The sequence below is a fragment of the Colletotrichum lupini genome, chromosome 7 (assembly GCF_023278565.1).
Source record: "Colletotrichum lupini chromosome 7, complete sequence".
Taxonomy (NCBI): domain Eukaryota; kingdom Fungi; phylum Ascomycota; class Sordariomycetes; order Glomerellales; family Glomerellaceae; genus Colletotrichum; species Colletotrichum lupini.
This window is the reverse complement of record NC_064680.1, coordinates 4,570,425-4,591,583: the sequence shown is the minus strand read 5'-3', so window position 1 is coordinate 4,591,583 and position 21,159 is coordinate 4,570,425. Positions and strand designations below refer to the sequence as shown.

General features: G+C 53.4%; 9 protein-coding genes across 9 annotated transcripts; 3 read left to right on the top strand and 6 right to left on the bottom strand.

The window, feature by feature from the left end:
- Nucleotides 1-339: 339 nt before the first annotated feature.
- CLUP02_14413 (uncharacterized protein) lies at nucleotides 340-2,881 on the bottom strand (the record flags this gene model as incomplete). Its single annotated transcript, XM_049293341.1, has 8 exons — nucleotides 340-1,102; nucleotides 1,165-1,177; nucleotides 1,258-1,507; nucleotides 1,685-1,822; nucleotides 1,891-2,020; nucleotides 2,096-2,295; nucleotides 2,350-2,387; nucleotides 2,446-2,881. 8 exons carry the CDS (start codon nucleotides 2,879-2,881, stop codon nucleotides 340-342), a joined length of 1,968 nt encoding a protein of 655 aa, XP_049150487.1.
- Nucleotides 2,882-4,622: 1,741 nt separating this feature from the next.
- On the bottom strand, nucleotides 4,623-5,902 carry CLUP02_14412 (uncharacterized protein; the record flags this gene model as incomplete). Its single annotated transcript, XM_049293340.1, has 2 exons — nucleotides 4,623-4,875; nucleotides 5,148-5,902. The coding sequence occupies 2 exons, from the start codon at nucleotides 5,900-5,902 to the stop codon at nucleotides 4,623-4,625; spliced, it is 1,008 nt and encodes a 335-aa protein (XP_049150486.1).
- Nucleotides 5,903-6,689: 787 nt separating this feature from the next.
- Nucleotides 6,690-8,419, bottom strand: CLUP02_14411 (uncharacterized protein; the record flags this gene model as incomplete). Its single annotated transcript, XM_049293339.1, has 5 exons — nucleotides 6,690-7,276; nucleotides 7,343-7,410; nucleotides 7,463-7,748; nucleotides 7,809-8,176; nucleotides 8,280-8,419. 5 exons carry the CDS (start codon nucleotides 8,417-8,419, stop codon nucleotides 6,690-6,692), a joined length of 1,449 nt encoding a protein of 482 aa, XP_049150485.1.
- A 1,283-nt stretch (nucleotides 8,420-9,702) lies between these two features.
- Nucleotides 9,703-10,597, bottom strand: CLUP02_14410 (fungal cellulose binding domain-containing protein; the record flags this gene model as incomplete). The annotated part of the gene is made up of 4 exons (XM_049293338.1): nucleotides 9,703-9,986; nucleotides 10,060-10,230; nucleotides 10,300-10,485; nucleotides 10,546-10,597. 4 exons carry the CDS (start codon nucleotides 10,595-10,597, stop codon nucleotides 9,703-9,705), a joined length of 693 nt encoding a protein of 230 aa, XP_049150484.1.
- A 650-nt stretch (nucleotides 10,598-11,247) lies between these two features.
- On the bottom strand, nucleotides 11,248-12,327 carry CLUP02_14409 (uncharacterized protein; the record flags this gene model as incomplete). The annotated part of the gene is made up of 1 exon (XM_049293337.1): nucleotides 11,248-12,327. One exon carries the CDS (start codon nucleotides 12,325-12,327, stop codon nucleotides 11,248-11,250), a length of 1,080 nt encoding a protein of 359 aa, XP_049150483.1.
- Nucleotides 12,328-12,367: 40 nt separating this feature from the next.
- CLUP02_14408 (uncharacterized protein) lies at nucleotides 12,368-13,755 on the bottom strand (the record flags this gene model as incomplete). The annotated part of the gene is made up of 7 exons (XM_049293336.1): nucleotides 12,368-12,556; nucleotides 12,587-12,680; nucleotides 12,815-12,927; nucleotides 13,126-13,351; nucleotides 13,416-13,436; nucleotides 13,507-13,635; nucleotides 13,694-13,755. The coding sequence occupies 7 exons, from the start codon at nucleotides 13,753-13,755 to the stop codon at nucleotides 12,368-12,370; spliced, it is 834 nt and encodes a 277-aa protein (XP_049150482.1).
- A 117-nt stretch (nucleotides 13,756-13,872) lies between these two features.
- On the top strand, nucleotides 13,873-16,190 carry CLUP02_14407 (uncharacterized protein; the record flags this gene model as incomplete). The annotated part of the gene is made up of 6 exons (XM_049293335.1): nucleotides 13,873-14,026; nucleotides 14,067-14,135; nucleotides 14,195-14,508; nucleotides 14,581-14,795; nucleotides 14,995-15,263; nucleotides 15,334-16,190. The coding sequence occupies 6 exons, from the start codon at nucleotides 13,873-13,875 to the stop codon at nucleotides 16,188-16,190; spliced, it is 1,878 nt and encodes a 625-aa protein (XP_049150481.1).
- Nucleotides 16,191-16,635: 445 nt separating this feature from the next.
- CLUP02_14406 (uncharacterized protein) lies at nucleotides 16,636-17,512 on the top strand (the record flags this gene model as incomplete). Its single annotated transcript, XM_049293334.1, has 5 exons — nucleotides 16,636-16,721; nucleotides 16,813-16,846; nucleotides 16,970-17,130; nucleotides 17,205-17,288; nucleotides 17,416-17,512. 5 exons carry the CDS (start codon nucleotides 16,636-16,638, stop codon nucleotides 17,510-17,512), a joined length of 462 nt encoding a protein of 153 aa, XP_049150480.1.
- Nucleotides 17,513-18,581: 1,069 nt separating this feature from the next.
- CLUP02_14405 (uncharacterized protein) lies at nucleotides 18,582-20,987 on the top strand (the record flags this gene model as incomplete). Its single annotated transcript, XM_049293333.1, has 5 exons — nucleotides 18,582-18,628; nucleotides 18,697-19,157; nucleotides 19,209-19,265; nucleotides 19,323-20,252; nucleotides 20,311-20,987. The coding sequence occupies 5 exons, from the start codon at nucleotides 18,582-18,584 to the stop codon at nucleotides 20,985-20,987; spliced, it is 2,172 nt and encodes a 723-aa protein (XP_049150479.1).
- Between the last annotated feature and the right edge of the window lie 172 nt (nucleotides 20,988-21,159).

Sequence of the window (21,159 nt, the reverse complement as noted above, 5' to 3'; positions counted from 1 at the left end):
CACGCATCATGAGAATAGCATCAGAACATGGTAGAGGTTATGGAAGCCACACAGAGTGGTAGCATTGTACAAGACGCACTTGGCAACAGCTTGTTATTTGTTCCATATCATTTAAACTTTATTGGTGTCCTTGTGAAGACTTGCCTTACGTGACATGACTGCTAAGTGTCGACGCATTCATGTCAAAATCCCACGAGGACGCAACCAAACGAAATCAAATCCTCTTTCGTCCAGCCTTTCGAACCGAACGCTCAAGGCAGGCTATATGAGATCTAGTAAGGCTTGTACATCCCATACAACACACTCCTTGGCCTGAATCAATGCCAAAAACTCCGTTTCCTACGGCACCTGCTTCTCAGCAGATTGTCCCGCAACAAGGCCCGTCTCATCATGATGGACAGTAGCCTTGCGCCCTCCTCCTCCCTCATGATACCCGGGCTCATCATCCCCGTCCAACTCATACAACGCAGGAAACGGCTCAACATCCCGGCGCAAGACATACTTCTTCGCATACCACGGCATCTTGGAAGCATAGTACCCAGCGTGGTCGCGACTCTTTACATCAAACACGCTGTCGAGCTCCTCGAGCGTCAGGCCCTTCGTCTCTGGCAGGAAGAAGTACGCCACCACAAACCCGACGAGGTTCCAGCACGCGTACCACACGAACGCGCCCGTCACCCCAAACGAAGAAATCATCTGCGGCCAGGTGAAGCTGATGATGAAGTTGAAGCCCCACGTCACCGCCGTGGCGGAGGACATGCCGATGTCGCGGATGTGTAGGGGGAAGGCTTCCGCGCTGTAGGTGAAGGGGACGGGGCCCGCGCCGGGGGAGTAGACTGCTGCGAAGAGGTATATCCCCGTCGCGACGCAGGCGAGGCGGCCTGTCCCCTCGGGGATGAAGAAGGAGAAGCCTGTGAAGAAGAGGCAGAGGGACATCAGGGGGAAGGTCACTAGCAAGAGATTGCGGCGGCCAAAGGTGTCGATTGTGTAGAAGGCTGGGAGGGCGAAGAGCCAGTTGATGAGGCCCATTCCCATTGAGGTGAGGAGGGCTGTTGAGCGGTCGAAGCCGGATGTTTCGAAGATGTTTGTGGAGTAGTACATCCTTGTTGGGTGTCAGTCCTGTGTACTTCCTTTAGAGAGATGGGGTGGGAAATAATTACTCACATGGCGTTGATGCCTTGAAAAGGGGGAGAAGTGTCTGTTAGATGGATGCTCATGGTTGCTGGAGGAGGACGGGGAGAGGGAGAGGGTGCTTACCACAGAACTGTTGCATAAACATGACAAAATACGAAGACAGCGCAGCGCGCCTGTTTCTACGAACGGTGAAGAAGTCCTTCCAGTTGCGGCCGCTGCGGGCTCTCGTCTCGATTTCCAAAAGCTTGTGGGCGTAGTACATGTCCCGGGCCGCCTGCACTGGGTGGTGTCGTAGCCGGAGCGTCGATCGGAAGGCGTGTTGGTATTTGCCCTTCTCCATGTACCACCGTGGACTCTCTGGGCAGAAGTAGACCTAGGATTCGGTGAGTGGGTATGCGTCACTTATAAAGATTGTTTCTCCGCTGTTGTAGTTGAAGTGGGAAAGGTAGAAAGGGGGGAAAGGGCGGGTGTGGTAAATCTTGTAACACATGCTGGGAAAGAAGTGGGATTACATGGGAAGACGTCAAAGATGACGGGTAAATGTCCTTACCTGTACCATGACGATGAGGGGCGGCACGGAGGTACTAGCCAGCATCCAGCGCCATTGCGTGTTTGGTCCGAGGAAATCCGTGTTGGCGAAGGCGACGGATACGATGAAGCCCAAAGCGATGCCAAAGGCTGTCCACATCTGGATGAAAACACATGAGTTAGTTCCACAGCATACGGGATTTCTACCTTCACCAAGGTTCTGCTCACCTGCCACATCATCGTCAATGCACCGCGGATAGTCTTGGGCGTACTCTCGGCAGAGTACACGGGCGTGGTGCTGCTCTTCGCGCCGACTGCGAAACCGAGGAAGAAGCGTGCGATGAGGAGGTTGTACCAACTGTTCTGAGAGTCAGTGACTTCAGACTACATAGTGGCCGGCTGGATATGCGTGTGTGTATGTGTGTCCACTTACCTATCTGCGGCAGCCATCCAGAAGCCGGTGACGACGGACATGAAGCACGAGATGAAAATTGTACCGCGGCGGCCGGTGTATTTGTTCAAAATGGGCGAGCTCCAGCACCCGACGAGGGCGGAGCAGAGGTAAGGCGCGCCGTTGACGAGTCCCTGCATTGTCGGGTCGTCTTGGAGACCGAACGTCTCGTAGTAGAATTCCTGGGCACAGTCATTAGATCATCATCAAATGTTCACGGAGAAGGGGATGGATACCTGGGCGCCATTGACGGCTGTCTGATCCATGCCCTGAACTGCAACGATGGCAACATTAGCAGCTTTTCAACTTCCCATCTCGGAGTCTCCCCATACCAATAGCCGAGCCCGCACAGAGAGCACACAAAAAGTAGAGCGACGTAGGCTGATGCCAACGATGCGAGACCTCCTTCCGCAGAACAGCCTTCTCTTCTTCGTCGAGAGCGGCTACGGACTCGAAGCCGTCGGGGCGGTTAATCACCTGCGCGACCAGAGCGCCCTTGCGAAAGACCTCGCGGTGTTCCTGCAGGCCCTTTGTCTCGGTGAAGGCGTCTGCGTCTTTGAGGATCTCATCGTGCGTGAGGCTGACGAGCGGGTTGCGGAGGAGGGCGGCGGTCGAGGCCCGGCCTCCTCCGCCGGTGGGAGTGGAGGTGTTTTTGGTGTTGTTGGGACCGGAGCCGGGGCTGTCGCCGGCGTCGCTGCCGGAGGTTCGGGAGGAGGGAGTGGTTTCGGGGACGGGAGGGGCTTCTGTATCGACCTTTGGGGGAGGCATTCTGTCTGTGCCAGCCGAGGGCGTCTGTCAATGTGCTTATGTTCGGAATTGTGCCTATCTGTCGAGTGTATATAAAGATAACCTTGAGATTACGACTTTTGGGGATGGCATGAACGGAAGAAGACGAAATCTGGGGGAGAAATATAGGCCTCGAGGGGCAGAAGCGGGCCTCTTGATATTTGAGGAGGTTAAATAGTCTGGAGACGTCAGATTATCTGCAAGCAAGGCGCCCCTGTGGGCCTCTGGACTCCGGAGGATTCAAGAAAGAAGGCGGAAACTTCGTCGTTGGAGTTCATGGTGGCATATCTCTGGCCAACGAGCCAATATTAAGGCAGACTGGTCATGGAGGAGTGGGTGCGTTCCAAGACTAAAATATGGGGAATAGAGTCTCGGCCTCGAGGCGGGCTGCGTATGTCCAAGAGGTTTTCAGTGGGGAACGATGCGCCGTCTGGTGTGACTGGAAGAGATATTGGTGCTACATGTCGGACTGGAGAGGTTACGAGTAGGCCGTGGGGGTGAATTCCGTCTATGAATCCAGGTCGAACATGGGCCCGGTTATCTGTTTCCCCGGCGTGTCCCCTTCATTTGGATGCGAGTTGGATCTCGTTAACTTTGAATCAAGTACTTCGTTCCTGGGATGAGATCTTGGCATTACTGTCAGTTCTTTTGAGCCTATCGCAAGAGTGTAAGTTGTCTTTGAAGCGAAGGTTGACAAGAAGAATATTGGTTATAATTAGGTTTAAGTGGCGCATGATATTTACGGCGAACAGATACTCCCCCGACCATGGTTCGCAAAGAGTAGAGGAGGAGAATGTCAGCCGTGCTAGAGGTAACACGTCGACCCGCGCGCTCATTGTCGATAAAAGCCTCCACGGCTATACAGTAAAAATATTCGCCGAATAGAGAGAGACACGAACGTGGGCGAATTGTCGGATGACGATCGGCGATGCAGCCAAGCGGCCCGTAATCCTCGGCGGCGGGGCACAAAATCGTCCACGGAGACGGACAGAGGCTGGATTTTCGGCCGGGGCGCCCATGGGGATTTCTCAGTCTCGGCGTGCGGCGCGGCATTCGTCACACACGGCATGGCGGACAGGGGTTTAGGAACATTTTCCACGTTTGCTTCGCATGCTCGCCGTGTCGAAACCCGAATTTTGGCGAGAGGCAGATGAGAAAGCAGTTCTTGGCCGTGTATGACTTCATACCAAGGCCTGATTAGAGTATTGGCCTGGATCCTCTACGCGCTGCCGAGAGGATAATTTCCGTTGGTTTGGTAGTGGACTAGGCAGCATCTCATTACGATGGGAGGAGGCGCCGTGAGGTGGGCAAGGCTGTTCTCTGATGTGGTTTAGAGATCTCTTCTCTCAACATCTTGGTCTAGTTTCCTAAACGTTTAATGGAATGCATTTAGTCGCAGCTCTCGCGCATTATTCGCGTTCGCTCTCAAGTTCTATTGACAACTGGTTGTCTAGTTCAAGTAAAATGACAACGACTATTGGGCTTTTGTCATTTTGTCAGATTTCCTTCCAACATGAACAGCAGCATGTCGAGGTAACATGTTGCAGAGCCAGAGCTGTTTATTAGATTATGTATAGGCCCGGGCCTGCTCCCTCCCAATCATCAATTCGTGTCTATTAGCCATGCTGTCTCGCCTTCCGACATAACCTAGGGTGAAAAGGATCGACCAAATCTAATCACAAAAGCTTCATACTTCTCGTGTAAGTGTACTCGGCTCAGCACTCTAGTCCACATCGTCGGCATTGGTCTCCTCCGCCTCATGCGCAGCGGGACCCATCTTCTTCCTAGCCTCCTCAAGCGCCTTGGCCTCGTCGTGAGGCTCGTGGTCGTCCTTGGCCGGCGGCGGTAGTGCACCAGTCTTGACGCCCCTGGCACTGGTCTTCAGCGTGCCGTCTTCGTTCACGTCGTCCTTGAGGTGGATCTCGAAGAGGACGACGAGGTAGACGTCGCCGGTGGTCTTGTTCCGGAGAACGTATCTAAGCGTATGTGAGCGCTTAGGCTCCCCCTCCCTGCTGCTGGTAAGAATGACATGAAAAGAAAACAGGAGAGCATTATTGAGCCGTGCTTTGATAAGCCACCTCAGGGTCTTCGTGTTGCTATTACATCATTTTCCCTCCCAAGGTCAATAGCACAAGTCGGAAATGACGGCCATGGCGCGAGATGGGAATAATATTACGGAAACAGTTCGACTCGCAGAGAAGCAAAGAACAGGTTTTAAAGATAGGAAAAGGGAGGAGCAGAAACTCACCGAAGGCCTTGTCCGTCCCAGTACTTCATGATGGCAAGTTGGTAACCGGGCAAGCGCAACGCCAGGTTGGCAAAGTCGAGGTAGGCATTGAAAAAGTCCAAACCGTACGTCTTGCCGTACTCAAACAGCCAGTTCTCCTTGCTGTCCTTGCGAAGTGCCCACTTCATGCGCTCCTTGGACGTGGCCGGCGCGCCAATCTTCTCTCGTGCTTCGAGGCCGGCCTCGTCGCCTCCCTCCTCGAACCATAGCCCGCCCTTTTCTTCGTCGTGGACGCCAGAACCAACGTGGATGGTGTTGAAGGAGCTTAGCGCGGGGCCGTAGAGATGAGGGACATCGGCGTAGGCGTCGCCGTCCAGACCGGGGTCGATCCACCACTTTACAATGTTGAGTGCTGTGTTGAAGCCCGGTGGGAGACGGTCGCGGATGGGGTGGTCAAAGTCGTTGCCGAATTGCAGGTCCTCTGCCGATATGCCATCTACCGATGAGGAGGCATTTGCGGGCTTCTTGGGCGTGAAGCGGAAAGAGATACTGTACTGGTCTTTGTTGGTAGCATGCGGTTCCTCAGAGAAGTAAGGTGAGGTAGAGGGTGAGTTGCGAGGGAGACCGGCGTAGTTTTGTATCCTGACGTTGAGCTCAATGTCGGCGAGAGCGCTGGTAATCTTTGTGGGCTTGGCCTGGTTGACGGGGACTTCTGTTTGACAGTCCAGATCATAGCCTGGTCCTGCAGTCACACGGAGGATGTATTTATCGGCCATTGTGAGGTCTACTGTGTGACGTATGTGTATGTTTCTTCACGGTATATGAGCTGTATTCTAGAGTCAGTCGATGCAGAGCGATGCAGGTTTATTGAGCTCAGCCGACAAGAGGCTGGCGAGAAAAGAAGTGAAAGAAGATGATGTCGTGATAATATTGAGGTAATAGTCATGAAACTGCTTAGAGGTGCATCTAGAGAGGTTGTCTTTTGAGAGCGACGACGTAGTAAGTGCAGTGAAGGAGGCTTAACAGACTGACATGGGAAGAGCTGCTTTGACAGTGCCAAGACGGGTTGGGGTGGACTCGACTGGGATGTACTTCCGTTAAGGCTGAAGGAAATTGGAGAGAGGAAAAAAGAGAGAGAGAGCAATGACGTTGAGATGAGAGACTAAAAAGCATAGCGCTTGGCTTTGCTGCATCACTTACCTCAGCTTCTTCAGTCGCGATTGGCAAACTAGGTGATTAGCATGTGAACCGCTTGGAGGAGCGTCGTTTCTAATTATTCTCCTTCCACTTGTTTGATGTTGATCTACTTGTGTATGGGCCTGGAAACAGGATGAAAAGTTTCACCATCACTTATGCTTGCATAAAAAGAAACCTGGACGGCCAATTCAATTAACGGGGTATGTATCGGGAAGTCCGAGTTAGTGAGTTATCCCCGCTTCCTTCTTCCTCCCTTCCCACTTACAAATACAACTACAAGCACTCGACGCTATACCAAAGACCTCATATCATCTCTCATCCTTGTGGCCATCGGATTTTCTTGAGATCTCGGAGCCTATATCGAACTCATTGCAGGTAGACGAGAAGGGCCTCGCTGGCTTTCACACTGAACGTAGCCTGGCCACCCGAGACCGTCGTCGTCTCAAACGTCTCCGTCCCACCAATCGTGCAAGTGCCATTGTTGAAGAACTGCTGTCCAAAGGACGCATTTCCGCCGCGATCCTGCCTCGCCTCCGCGCTGGCAGCAGTCACGCGCTTACTCCGAACCCGGCCCGCCGCCGTCGTCAGCCCACTGAGTACAAACGACTCGGTTCCCCGAGTCCCCGTGCCGCTGTAGTAGTTGGAGTTGTACAGCAGAGCGCGCAGCGGCACGCCGGCTGCGTCGTAGGTGACGTAGGCAGCCAGGGCAGATTTCCCGTCGTCGAGGGCGGCCAGGTGCTTTCCGCCGGCCATGAAGGCCGTTGCGGCGTAGGCGCCGACGTACGGGTTGCCGTTGGAATAGCGGCCGAAGAAGGCGTAGGGGTTGTTGCCGATCGTGCCGTGGTGGAAGTAGACTCTGCTGACTTTGGACATTGCCAGACGGACGGTGTAGTCCATGACCCAGAGGGCTGCGCCAAAGGTTGGGGATACGTTGGCTGCGCCGCCTCCCGCGACTTTATTCGGTCGTTAGCTTCAGTTCCGTAGGAGACCAAAAGTGTAAGAGTGTCTATGCAACTTACCAGAGTTTGTCTCTCCAAAGACGTAAGGCTTGTTGACTGCGAGCGCACTAGCAATGTCTTTGTCGAACCTGGTCACGTCAGTCAAGGAGCCTGTCAGGTGGTAATACGCGACCAACTTACAAGTGAACATTGCTTGAGATGCTCGAATGAGACATTAAACCAGTCACAGACCCTCCGGGGTAGTTGTGATGTGCGTATGTCTTCACATACTCTCTGACCGTCGCGTTCCCGCTGGCGATGAGCTCCTCAGCTCCCCAAGTCGGAGGAAGAGAGTTGGAGTTGCCGGCTTGGATAATGTTCTTCTTGCCAATGGCATTGCCGACAGTGATATCCCAGTGGTTCTGCGACGCAGCATCCAGCGCGGGACTCCATCCTCCCGCAGCAATGGGCTGGACTCCCGACCAATCTACAAACCAAAGTTGAGTTTGGCTTCGTAATAAGAAAAGGCTGGGCAATTTTCACTTACACTCGGGCTCATTGCCGACCTCAATGGCGTAGAGATTCTTCATCTCCTGCACAGCAACCTTGGCAGCCGCAATAGTGTTATCGATGTTGTTCTTTCCCCTGTTCAGACCGAGCGTGACGTCGCCGGCGTATGTCGCCGCCAGCTTCATAAAGTTGGGCCCGAACGTCAGCGAGGCGGGCGCGTCGGCGGCGTTGGCGACCGAGTAGACGACGTACGCCGACGTCGCCGCGTCGTAGGACGCCCTATCCTGCGTTGTGCCGCCGATGCGGATCGGGGGCCAGGTGCCCGTCAGGTCCTTGAGGTTGGCGAGGCATTGGTTCGTTGCCGTTACGTTTTTGAAGTACGCCGGGAAGGCGAAGAACTCGAAGCTTTTGGCAATAAGAGTCAGAAACCCACACAACACTGGGGGATGGGGAGAAGACCTAAAGGGGTGGGGGGAGGAATGAGGGAGGAATTCCCGGTGAAACTCACGATAGACCGAGGGGCGCTGCCTCGAGAGGTGCGTATGAAAGACCGCCAGTGTTCACCTTGGCGGGCACGCTGTAAGTGACGGCCGCAGCTGCGTGAGCTGCCGCCAAGAGGCAGACCAATTTGGAAACTGAGAAATGCATGGTTTCTATTCACAAAGTTGGATCCATCAGACAACTGACGAGATCTGATCAACTCTCGTTTGCGCAAAGTTCTCTGCCCGTGGTATTTAAAAGAGCGCAAAGTCTATCTGACTCTGCCAAGTCTGGCTTTCCCATCATTAAACCATCATATCGAACTCGGCACTCCAGATGCCGAAACTGACACGAACACCACCCTTTTCTTTCCTTTCTTTGCAAAGTCGCCAATCTGCGAGCGATAATTTTTCCGTCCTTTAATGAGTTACTCTGAAGTTTGAGTGTGAGTCGTCAACACTAGACCAGATCGTGCGGTGCGAGCATGTCAGCTGCTGGCCCCGGCCCTTGCATAAGCTTTTTTGCGCCTCAGCTTCTTGCCGGGGCCTGCCTTGTAAGTTGCAACTTGTAGGAGACTTCAAAAAGGCTTATATCTCCTGAGAGACTTAAAACCCACATATATGATAGAGAGTTGTCCCGTTATCTCCGCATCAAATGTGCTGCTTGAGTCAGTGGGCAGGTGGCTCTTTGAAAATTGTCAACCGCCACGTTCCAACTCCTGAACGATAGAGTAAGTGAGCGATACCGAATTCACAATTGATCTATGGACTTCGTGGTTGCCAACATGTAAGCCTTCCCCGCATCTGAACCTGTCTGCATCGTCAATGATGCTCACCACCCCTCCGTGTGATCCCTTGTGGGGGTTACATCGCCACTTTGGGGGACGGGCATCTTCCGAAAAGGGAAGGCTGTAACGGGTTTACAGCTAGGGAGCTTCAATTTTAGCCGTCAGAGTGGCAATCGGAGGCATTCGTGACAGCTCTGTTTCGACTGCTACCCTCTGGGCGAGCTTCTACTGCGGGCCGCAGTCGATCTTAGTGGTTGTCGGCTGTCAACCCTGTTGTGGGTGTGATTGTGACTGTGACTGTTATTATCGCTCCTCATTTTGGGGTGCTCGTGGTGTATGGCAAAGAGGAACGAGCGCGAGGGGAAGCGGCCTATATGGCCGTCTTTTTATATGTATCGATAAGTGAAGTTCGGAGCCTGTTCTCATCACATGTAACAAAGGACGGGTGACGAGATTGAGCGGAGAGAAGTGCGCTGTGCAAGGGTGCGCTCAAGCTACGCGCAGCGCAATCGAGAATGTGATTTGAATTGCAATCGTGGAAACAAGCAAGATGGGCTAGAGAGCTATCGTGATGGATAATGCTTTCCAGCACTCGTCAATTCCAGCGCAAGGGATTCCCAGACTGCCTTCATCCACGCCCCCATTTCCAAGATTCAGACAACCCTCAGCAAGTCAAAGCGTCACCCCCAGGAGCTTTGTAGTTGGTCGGCACAGGGTAGTAAATATTTACAACCAAGCCGGGATCATTGGGGCTGTAGGCGCCGGGGAACGACATGAGGTTCGGCTTGTACGTGCCCGTGCCGCCCGTGACGCGGAGCTGGGCGCACGAGATGTACAGCTGGGCGCCTCCGACGCTGCTGGCGCTGTGGAGGGCGATGTGCTCGACGCGGAGGAAGTAGTCGCCGTTCTCGATGCACTTTGGGATCTGGACGTTGACTGTTGCCTTGCCTTGAAATGGTGGCATCAGCATAAAATCCCTCCTGGACAAGAGTCATTGTAAGAGAGAGGATTCTTGTCATACCGTTTGTCGGCCACGTTAGGCCGCCCGAGGTGACAGTGGGGCCGTCGCTGTAGATCTTGAACCAGTTCTTGCCGGAGCCGTCCCAGTTTGTGATGCTTGTGCCGGAGGGCGCCTTGGCCATGTAGAAGTTGATGGGTCCGGGGTGGGAGATGGACGCTTTGGCGTTGTACCCTGGTTCATCTGGTGTTAGGATTTGTAGAGACTGTGTGTTTTGTATAGTGTAAGGAAGATTAGACGAACCAATGGTCGAGCCAGCTGTGACGTCGAGAACCGTGGCTCCCTCGTTGCCGGGCGCGAGCTGGTAGCATGTCATTTGCGAGCTAGTAACGTCTGTGACGGGCCCGTTGGACTGGAAGTTTGTTGTTTTGCGAACGACTTCCCAGTCGTTCGTAGTCTTGCCATTGTAGGTGACAGAAGGGAAGACGTCTGATATTTGTTAGTTCTGTCCAAAGATTTTGACATGAGGTTAGGTTCTATTCTACGCACAATGAGCCGATGCCAGAGACGCCAGTACCAGAACAGCTGCAGAGAATTTCATCGTGAAAGTTGGAGTTAATTGTTGACTCTGCAATATGGCTTAGACTATCGCAAACCCTCGTTGTAGATGAGAGAAATACTGGAAGTTTGATTGATAACCATTCCCCAGAAACAAGATGGATGACTCCTAGAAAACGAAGTCTTATACGCGAGGGACTGAACAAGACAATGAAGCGGCTCGGCATTGAGATAGAGGTCATCTGCTGCATTCATCGTGGTTATTAACCAGAGTCTTTCAACGCAACGCTTTAAGGAAGCTGACCTACCGTTGATAAAACACCCGGCGGATAAAGTCAATCAACCAGTGAACAGCAACTTCTATATGACCATGCATCTCGGCATATACAACAATGATATTTTTCCATGGTTTGCATCAACTTAAGGTCACCTGTGATATGTGTTTGAGGTATTGATAAGTTTAAGGAGGAGGGGTTGTGATGCTTTTCATGGAGGGATATCCATGCCATCGCCAGAACTGCCGACGCACGAACGGAAGATGACCCGGGGAAAGGGTATATGCTTTCTCTTAGACCAATAGCTTCAACATCCTATCAATATGATTGGTGTTAATGTTCGGTTTCAATAAGAAGCGGCCAATGTGAAACCTTCACGTCGTTGGACACACTAATGCCCGCTTGGCCGCGATAGACTCTACGCAAGAAGCCCTGCATTGCCGAGAGTATCTCTCAGCTTCTTCAGACGGTCTACAATGGAATCTGCTCTCTCTGCAAGTAGCTCGCATTGAAGCAAAAGTATGCGACCTTCCTTGCCACAGTCCCCTTCCCTCTCATTCAGCGCTGAGCTGAGTCGCGGGACACAACTGGCCAGGGAGGACTGGAGATCGACCAGAATCGCCATGATGATGGAAGGCGACGATCGCCGTGACGGAGTGAATGAGCCAATTTTGAGCTCTGGAACGTCAAACTCGTGAGGCTGGACATCCTGCTGCATGGCCGCGGCGAGGAACCTGAGACACAGCTGGACGTGGCAGAGGACGAGTTCCATGACATCGGCACATCGGTAATGGCAGCAGAGAAGGAGGTTTAGTAGCGGATAGTCGATCTTTGATGTCAGCTGCGCCGAGTTTGCAAAGGGCTCGTCTGGGAGACTGGTGATGGAGTTGTAGGTGTGTATGCAGTTTGGCACACTGCAGTCGGGGCTTGGGTGCTGTTCCAGAGCATATTGTACGGCTATGGGATATACATCGACCAGCTTTTGGGTCTCGGCCAGTAGGAGCTCGAGAGACTCTTTGTGACTGTACTGTTGGGATATCTCGAGACAGTAGTTTTTGGAATCGGGGCCAGGGACGTGGAACTTGTCAATAGGGGGAAGGCCCCTCGTGGCTCTATCTAGAGTGGCCGTAATAGAAGAAAGCTCTTCAAAGCATTGGGATCGAGGGTTAGCCGGAGCTTGTGTTAGTGGTGCTTGATCAGGGCGAGATGACGCTGAATCGCAAGGCTGAACAGACGAAAAGCCCAGGATCTCATCGAAAGAAAAGTTGCCCCAGTCCAAGTCCGTCGCACCGTTTGACAGGGGCAGGGCATCATCACCCAGTCCTGCAGCCAAGTCCTGGTAGGCCGGCAGCGTGCCCACGGGGCTATACACGCATGCGGCTCCGGCCTTGGAGCAACGGCTGCAAATGGCGTTGCCAGGCTGTTTTGGACAACGCAGTTTGTGGGCGTGGCACCGGTCGCAGCTCTGACGGGTTTGACGAGTACGAGTAGGCGGCATTGTGCGATGATTTACTATTCCGGATCTCCAAGCATGTTAGTCAGGCCACGTTGTTTGCTTTTAGGCTTGGCCATGTGAAAGCGTGGAGCTGAGCTGAGCTGATAAGACTGTGTAGACCGGATGTAGGTAGGCTAGACGTGGCTTGCCCAGGAACGTAGGAGGTACACTTGTGTGAATGAGCGGCGGCGGTGGTCGTGGCAGCGGAAGCCTCAAGCCGGACGCTAGCTGTCTTTAAGCAGCTTTAGGGGACAAGTGCCACGATGCTTGGCGGTCCGATGCGGACGGGACGACAGTGATGTTGAAGGGCTAGCATGTGACGTGGAGCGTGTGCCTGTCTCGGGTTGTCTTTGCGGCTTGGATGATAATGAGTTGACGGCTTAGAGGATGAAGGATCGCAGCGGAGGATCCAATGGAAGCCTCGAGAGGCTAAGGTAGAGACCCTTTGGCTGAGATACCTGTCCAAAAGTACCTTTTAGCGATGGCTTACGGTGGTGGGCCAATCGCCATGTCGGGAGACCGAGGACGCGGGGCCCACAGCTCGGGGCCGGCTCGCCGGATGGACCGACGGTGGACGGCGTTAGGCGAGTACGTACCTAGAGGCTGCTCTACCTTTAGTAAGTACCTAAGTACTCCGAACTGAGGTAGGAGTTTGGAAGCGTAGCGCCCGCCCAGTCAGCACGCTAATTTCCTCTTCAGCCTTTCTTCAATGGACTCATTTCCCACTCAATCACTCTCTTTCGTGTCTCTATATTGCCTCAGGACAGTCAACAGTCAATGATGACAGGGACATTACCAGACAGCAGACAGAACTGTATCGGACTGAACCGGACTGGCCGTGGATTTCCCGTCGAGTTTCTGCGAACCGGACAAGGTGCAAGGTTGCTGATCGTTTGATAGATTGATGGGTGTCAGGATCCATGTGCCATCATTCATTATGGTGCAAAGTGCGGCGTGAGCTTGAGCACAGACGGCGCGGTCGCATTGGATCCCCAAGGTGCCATCGGCGCCATCTGAGCCCATCTTTCTTTGACGCGAATGACACGTCTGAACTCTTGACTTTTTTGCGGGATGGGCGGGACCCCGGTCACGTCGTCGTCATTCGGACGAAACTCCCAACTCTCAGTCTCTCTCTCTCTCTCTCTCTCTGTCTTGTCACATTTACCTTAACCTTGTCATCACGGAATCAAGGATTGGGTGGTTTGTTTGAAGTCACCGGCAGGCACAGCAACAGCAGCAGCACCAACAGCAACGGATTGCCAATTGGAACCGCACGCGTGGGATCCTCCGGTTCGCCTCGACTCGCCTCGCCTTCAATACGGTGGCATAGTATTATCCCAACGAATAGAAGCGACTTTTCTTTGGCGACTTTGGGCTGGTCCCATGCTCCCATGGCCCCAGCCTGCCTTGCCCTGCATTCATCCTGGCCATCTCTGTTCCTGGCACAGCAAGTCGTCCCGGGGGTATTTCCTCTTGTTTTACCTATTCTTACTAACAGTACGGAGTACTCACTTGACCGTATGTTTTACTCATTAGCGAGCTGCCAACATGGAAAACTCTACCGGTCCCTTCCGAGCAAAAGCAAACACTCTCTCACCCTTCTCGATTCTTTCTCCGTTCATTTGCGACCCCCAAAACAAGTACCAACCCCCAGAAGAAGGACCCCAAGGAAACCAAACCAAACCTCAGCTGCAGCAGCATCGTCAGCATGCACACCATCCGCCGGCTGACGGCGGGATGAGACGAGAATCACATCCAAAAGATCGTCGCACATGACTCTCTGGCCAAACTCGACTTGACAGGCATTGCATGTCCCTTGCCCATGGACCATGCCCATTGAACCCCCCCGTCTACTCCGTCTTCTACGCAGTACTCCGTACGCCTAGGTCGCCAACGCCGTCCCATGCCTCATGTCATGTCGGCTACCCGCCCCCCTCGAGTTCCCGTGCGCCCGTTCGGACGACTTGCACCTCGAGTCGTGAGATTGGCGTCCTGGCGTCCACAAACTCAACGCCCGCCAACGCCACATTGGCTCAAAAAGTTTGCCCGCCCATCTGCTCTGCTCTAGTGTCCGTAGCTCCACGCCCGATCTATCTCCCCCCCATTTCCTCCCTGGCTTTCCTGTCGATCCAAGAAGCCCGAGCACACCCTCTAGACTCTTGTTCCCTACCAACTCCGTACGCTGTATGATGTATCCGGTCTCCATACCTTCCTTGCCTATGAATACTTCGAGAGTCAATGCATCAAAGAAACCAGAAAACCCACTTCATCAACAGACACACACGCACGCCCGTTTGGCCCCAACCTGTTGGTAACCCACTCCTCGATCTGTTGTCTCGCTTTGAAGCTTGTTCTGAGTCGTGTTCCCCCCATCTGCCGACAAGCACTCTGTTTGCCATTTCCCACCGGTCTCAAAACTCACCCGTCCTCCCTTCCTTTAGGCTTCAGGCTTCAGGCTTCAGCTTGCCCTAGTCATCCATTCAGCTGATTGCCGGCCACCCGCCAACATTGCTTTTCCCGATCCGGTTTCCGCTGGCTGCCGTTCTTAATCCCTTCCCTCCCAGACGATCCTCTCTCTCCCTCTCGTCACTTCCACTCCCTTCAACACTAAGTTAGTTCCTTCACGTAAATCCTACCTACTCTCGGCGCCAGTCCATCATGCCATCAAAGTGACAGGTCAACAATGGAGGCAACTACAGTCGATGAGGCTGTGTCGTCTCTCAAAGAGTTATACGCCGAGGGCACCGAGCATTACACCCAATGGAAGAGGAAACGCACACTTGGAAACCACTACTGTCGGAAATCATCAGAATCCGGTATTCGAAGGGATGTCATTACATGCGCTTTGAGCATCTCGTTGGAGCTTGCGAGGAATCAGATCGAGGAGACTTATGACATTGCGACTGTTCTTATTGGAACCGACTTCTCTACCGGCGATAGTGAGTTTCCACCCCATCGACGTCGCAACCCGTTTCCATCTGTCTGCAGCCACGCTAACAGCTTCAACAGCACCATGCCGGGATATGCTTTCCAACCAGCTGTTCAACCTCAGTAGTCGGGTTTCTCACCTACGCAGGGTCTCTTCTGACTCGAGCTTGACCGGCATTCTCAACATCTCAGATATCATACAGACATCCGAGTCTGTCAGAATCGCCTCAGTCCAGGCCCTCGGTGCCTTGTATCACCGTCTCGCCGCCGGACGCCCAGACATCCCCGAGCACCTTCCCATCTCAAAGCCCCGCTCGCGGCATACGAGGCCCATCTCGCAATACTCGAGTAGCTCGTCAACCAACAACCACAGCATCATCTCTCAAGACGAAGATGACGACGACGAAGATGAAGAGGAGGAGGAAGACGACGACATGTCGATGACCATGACCATCAGCACCGACCAGGCACCCTTCCAATCAGAACCGCCCTCGCCTCCACCAACACCGCCAACACCAAAAGCCATCGCCAGCGACGCCGTCTCCATCTTCGCGCCCTCGGAAGCAGACACGACCAGCACTACCGCCTCTGCCTTCCTCCGCCCCAAAGTCAGCGTCTTCAGCATGTTCTGCCCAGAGGCCATGACGCTCCAGGTCGACCTCTCCAAGCCGATCCCCGACGCGCCGAAGCGGTGCAAGTGCGGGTACCGATGGAACCCGCTGCTGCCCGGCAACAAGGACTACATTGTTCTCAAGGACGGCTTCCGTATGTCGAGCCGGTTCCTGGCCAAGTCGCACTCGGACAGGAACATGTTTGCGTGCTGTTTATGTGTGCCGACGGGGACGACGGATAACTACGAGTCGGCGGACGCCTTGAGAGCGCATATTAATTTGTATCATCGCAAGTGGCAGATTTTGCATGATCGCGATATTCACTAGGGCTTTTTCGCTCGTGAACGATGTGTCTCTCATCGGCGAGGTGGCCTTTTCCCACTTGGCGTGTGGGCACGTTGGCCGTCTACATCACTTGATTGGTGGCGTTTCTGATACCTTTTGATTTTACGATTGGTTCTTCAGTTTGTACAGTGTGTTTCTTGTATCTTGAGGGCGCAAAGGAGTGTTCAGGTGATTGAAAAGCCGGGAAGGGGTTAAATACCATAGGAGCTAGGCAGAACTGGACATATATGATACCCATCGGGAAGAGAGCACTCTCTCTTTTCGGAGTTTGATTGGTTTAAACTATCAACATTGCTCAAAATTGTGAATAGATGATGCCTCTCATTCACCTCCAATCGGTCATTTGAAGCGACGAGGCAGGCCTTTTTAATGTCTAACCGATGTTGAGCTGCCGTTTTTTACCTAGACCATCAGACAAACTTGCGCGATGGATCGCTTTAGTGTTGAAAAGAAGCTACTAGAGATGCACGTCGCTAATGCAAGGCACAGATGGGACTCGGATTGGACGTTGAGGTAGGGGTTGACTTTTAGTAGCTGGAATTAAGTAGAAGTATAATGTTGGGCTGATGAGGCTTTGTGATGCTGTTCTATCTAATTGCACGAGCTGGATGCGAAGGTTGGAACTAGTCGACGTGATTGTGAGAAACCTGTCGTTTTTTGGCTCATATCGCAGGATATAGTGAAGCAGTCCACTTACACAGGAGATGCTCCCCAACTCTCTGGTATTTTCTCTTCCCGTCTCACTCACTCTCTCACAACAGTTCATTTCAAAACTGGCCGTACCACATACAAGTCCGCACAATGCAGGTATAGCGGTTGCTGATGACGGGTTTTTGCGTAATGCCGGGACACTCGAACGTCTCGCACTGCTCAAGGAGCTCGGTGATCTTGTGGCCACAACGGTGGTGGATGAAGACCTTGCGTTGACACATCCACGCTTTCCTTTCCGTTGTCGGGAATCGAGCACGGCGGTGAAGAGACACTGCCGTTGCGCAGAGCCTGGAAGTGGACGACGGGCAAGGTTGAGCCGGGGGTTGAGGGGGGTTGCCAGGTTGGGGATGTTTTGAGTCGCGGTGAAGGGTTCGTTGGTGCGATTTAATACGAATTCCGTGCCGCCCCGTTGCGAATATGCCGCGGTGGTCCCATAGCTGTATCCGTAGCCGTAGGTAGGCTCTATTTGTTTCAAACCCCTGGTGACGGGCCCGAGCTGGCCCAGCAAGTGTAACCGCGACGGAGACTGCCCTGGTCAATTCACCACGGTGCCGGGGGTTGGTGGTGATGGAGCTGGAGAGGATCGTCGTTAACTGGGCAGGGGGGAGAAGCTCACTAGTAGACGAAGTCCTGAGGCCCTTGATAAGTTGATACAACAACGGGTTGTGACACAAGTCTCGAGGTTTTAGAAAGAGAATTAGTAGTGCATTTTGAAAACGATCCCTAGGGACTATGTGGGAAGACATGGTGAGCTGGATATAACTCCGGCAGAGGGTCGCCTTGTCTTCGGGAGGGATACAGATACTTCTCATGACAGCTTGGCATGTCTCAAGTAGAAGCTGCAGACAAACATCTCATCTTGCATTGCGAGATCTCAGATACGTATAGAGGACTCATCTACCTCATCATTGCAGATATCGTGTGTTTGTCTGACAACTTAAAGAAGCTGAATAAGCTCAGCGCAATATCATCGTGACATTGCTGTCTTGCAAAAGTCAATCGCATGACACCTAGCTGAAACTGTAAATCATCAAATGTTTGACCACTTCCATGGTTTCGTGTAGCAAACAGGAACATGATCATGTTTTAGCAATGGCAAACATGAAGGTGAGTTGGTTACTGAAAGGGTTGGTGAAGGGTGATTGCTTAGTTACTTGGATGCTCTGTGGCTGTGGCTGTGGCACAGTGTGGGTTCCTCTGTGGCTGTGGCTGTGGCACAGTGTGGGTTCCTCTGGCCCGGCAGTCATGGGCGCCCCGCAGAGCGGTTCGAACGCTCCGGAGCGGGGCACGTGGGGTATCTGGGTGGCTCCATAGACAGTGTGAGGTCATTCAATGTCAACAAAACAACCTTTCTCACCTTATCTCACCTACGCAGTAGGAATCCTCACCTGGACAGCTAGACCACCACCTTGTCTTGACTCACTCAGGAGCTTCGCCTTGCCTTTGTAGCTCCTTGAAGCTTCACCTAACATCGCGACTCCCTCCGACACGCCTACGCCGACCTTCGCAGTCCATGCCGCTTACCTGTCACAAGACACCTGGCCGAAGCGACTTCTCAGCCTGGCGAACAAACAAGCATCGCAGCTGCCCTCTTTTGGGCCATGATCTAGAACTTTCTGTCGGTCCGACGACCCCAGTGTAGCATACCAAGATCGACCGGCCATGTCGCTGATCCCATACCACCCGCGCGAAGGTCGCGAAATCGTCCTGTTGGTCTACCCTCATTTTGCTTCCTCTTGGTCAGATAATGCATCTTGCTGACAGTGCTTTCCTCTAGGCGGCACCGCAACGCTATAGTAGTCCGTGACCCGTCCTCCCAGAGACTCGAGATCCGTGGCCTGTCCGAATGCCCGACATGCCGCCAGCCTTTGCGATCATCCTCCCCCGAACGTCAATTCGACAGCGCCCGCCACCATGATTCCTTTGTCGACCCGAATTACTTTCGCATGCTCCGTGCCGGCGGCCACGACTCTCGCGCCGACCATCATCCCCCGCCCAGCCCGATTCGTCGCATTGTGCAACCAAGCTTACCCCACCCGCAGGCTGCCGTAATCGAGGAAGCCGAAGACGCCGAGTTCGTTTCTAGTACACCTTCTGTCCAGGAGGGCAGCCGCATCCGCCGCGATGCTTTTAGTCCGAATTATTTCAAAACCTTCTTCATTGAGGAGAAGGAGCTCGGGCGTGGCGGCAAGGGCGTGGTGCTGCTCGTCCGCCACGAAATTGATGGTTGTCAACTTGGTATGGAGCCCGAGCAATCGACTGTCTGGCAGAGATACTGATGATGGATAGGTCACTTTGCGTGTAAGCGCGTGCCTGTAGGCGACGATCACGCATGGTTGGAAAAAGGTACGGATGCATGTGCGACTCTTGTTCAGTCCTAAACGCTGACCCTGAACCTGTCAGTTCTCATCGAAGTCGAGCTGCTCGCAAAGCTCTCTCACCCAAACTTGGTCTCTTACCGTCATGTCTGGCTCGAGGACGTCAAGTTGACACGCTTCGGTCCCAGCGTGGCATGCGCTTTCATTCTACAGCAATACTGTAATGGTGGTGACCTGCTCAACTACATCATCGGGGACCAACCCAAGGAAACGACCAAGGAACAGCTCAAAGCTCAGATGCGACGGAAATCAAAAGGCCAGCTTGAATTGCCCCGCGACCAGTTCGCCTCGCAGAGATTGCTGTCATTTGAGGAGATTTACTCGCTCTTCAAAGACATCACCTCTGGACTGGCATACCTTCATGCTGCCAATTACATTCATCGGGACCTGAAGCCAAGTAACTGTCTCCTGCATCGAGAGGGTAGCGGCATAATCTGCCTGATCAGCGACTTTGGCGAGGTTCAATCTGAGAATATGGTCCGTAAGTCGACTGGATCCACCGGAACCATCTCTTACTGCGCGCCAGAGGTATTGAGGAGAGACTTGACGACCGGGCGTTACGGCAATTTCACCACAAAGTCCGACATCTTCTCTCTTGGCATGATTCTCTACTTTATGTGTTTCGGTCGTCTGCCATACCGGAGTGCCAACACCATCAACGAAGAGCTCGAAGATATTGATGAGTTACGAGCGGAGATTACAGATTGGCAAGGCTTCCAAGACGAACGCAGAGAACGCCCAGATCTTCCGACAAAGTTGTACCAACTTCTCAAGAAGCTCCTTGCTCTGGATCCGTTGCAGCGGCCTAGCGCGAGCGAAGTTTTATCAGCTATGAAAACGGAGTCGACCATGGACGGCGTCCCTCGAGGTAGGAGTTCGAGTCCGTCCATGGGAATCAACGGACGCCGGATACAGAGTCTAGACTCTCCAATGCCGCCAAGCACACCCGTGCCAGGTTTGTGGCTCATTACTCTTTAGAGATGACGCTATCTATCAAACTGACTTGGTCGCAGATCCACAGAAGCAGTCGAGGTTCTCCTCGTCCCAGGAAGGGTACAACATCCCTAGCCGGGCAGCAGACAGCGGCTCTCCCACTTCGGACATACCGGCAGGTCTACGAAGACAGTCGGACTCTAGCTCCCCGAGACTACGACCGCAAGCGCAGGTAATGGTGGCCCAACGCAGCCAGGATAGCTTTATCCGCACGACACCAGAGCGAGATGAAAGTGTGGATTCCCTAAAAGATGAACCTCTGAGCTCGCCCCCGCTCCTGATGCCACCCCCTGCTACACCTTTGGAAGCCTTGCGGCACAAACTCATGATTAGCCGATTGCGAGCAGGTCAGGTTGTGCGCTACAATGCTGGACCTCTACTGGCGGTTGTGCGTCTCGGCTTCTTTTTGAGCAAAATGCTCAGCCTGACGCGCCCATGCTGGCCGTACGTAGTTAGCCCAAATGTCGGGGCGCCATTGGTGATTTTGGCTGCTCTTGATCTTGGGCTTGCCGGGGCCGGCACGCGGCCGATAACGCCATATGAGCGGGAAACCGGGAGACGTCTGTCCAACGGATTGCCTTGGACTTGGGGCTTACGAGGAAGCGTTATTCTCGTGATACTCCACCTTATTGTTCTCTGGGTTGGAGGGCGGTATAACTCTTTGTGCACGACGGGGCATGGAACCTGGCATCTTTAATTGCGTTGACTTCAGAGTCGCCAGTGGAGGGTGTCCATATCTTTTCTCCGGCTGGGTTCAACTTGGACGTGCTGCCTGCTGAACAGACCGCATGCTGAGACTTGGAGTCGAACTTCTTTCATAAGGTCTAAACAAAGTCGACGAGTGTTGACTTCCAAAAGCTGGTAAATGT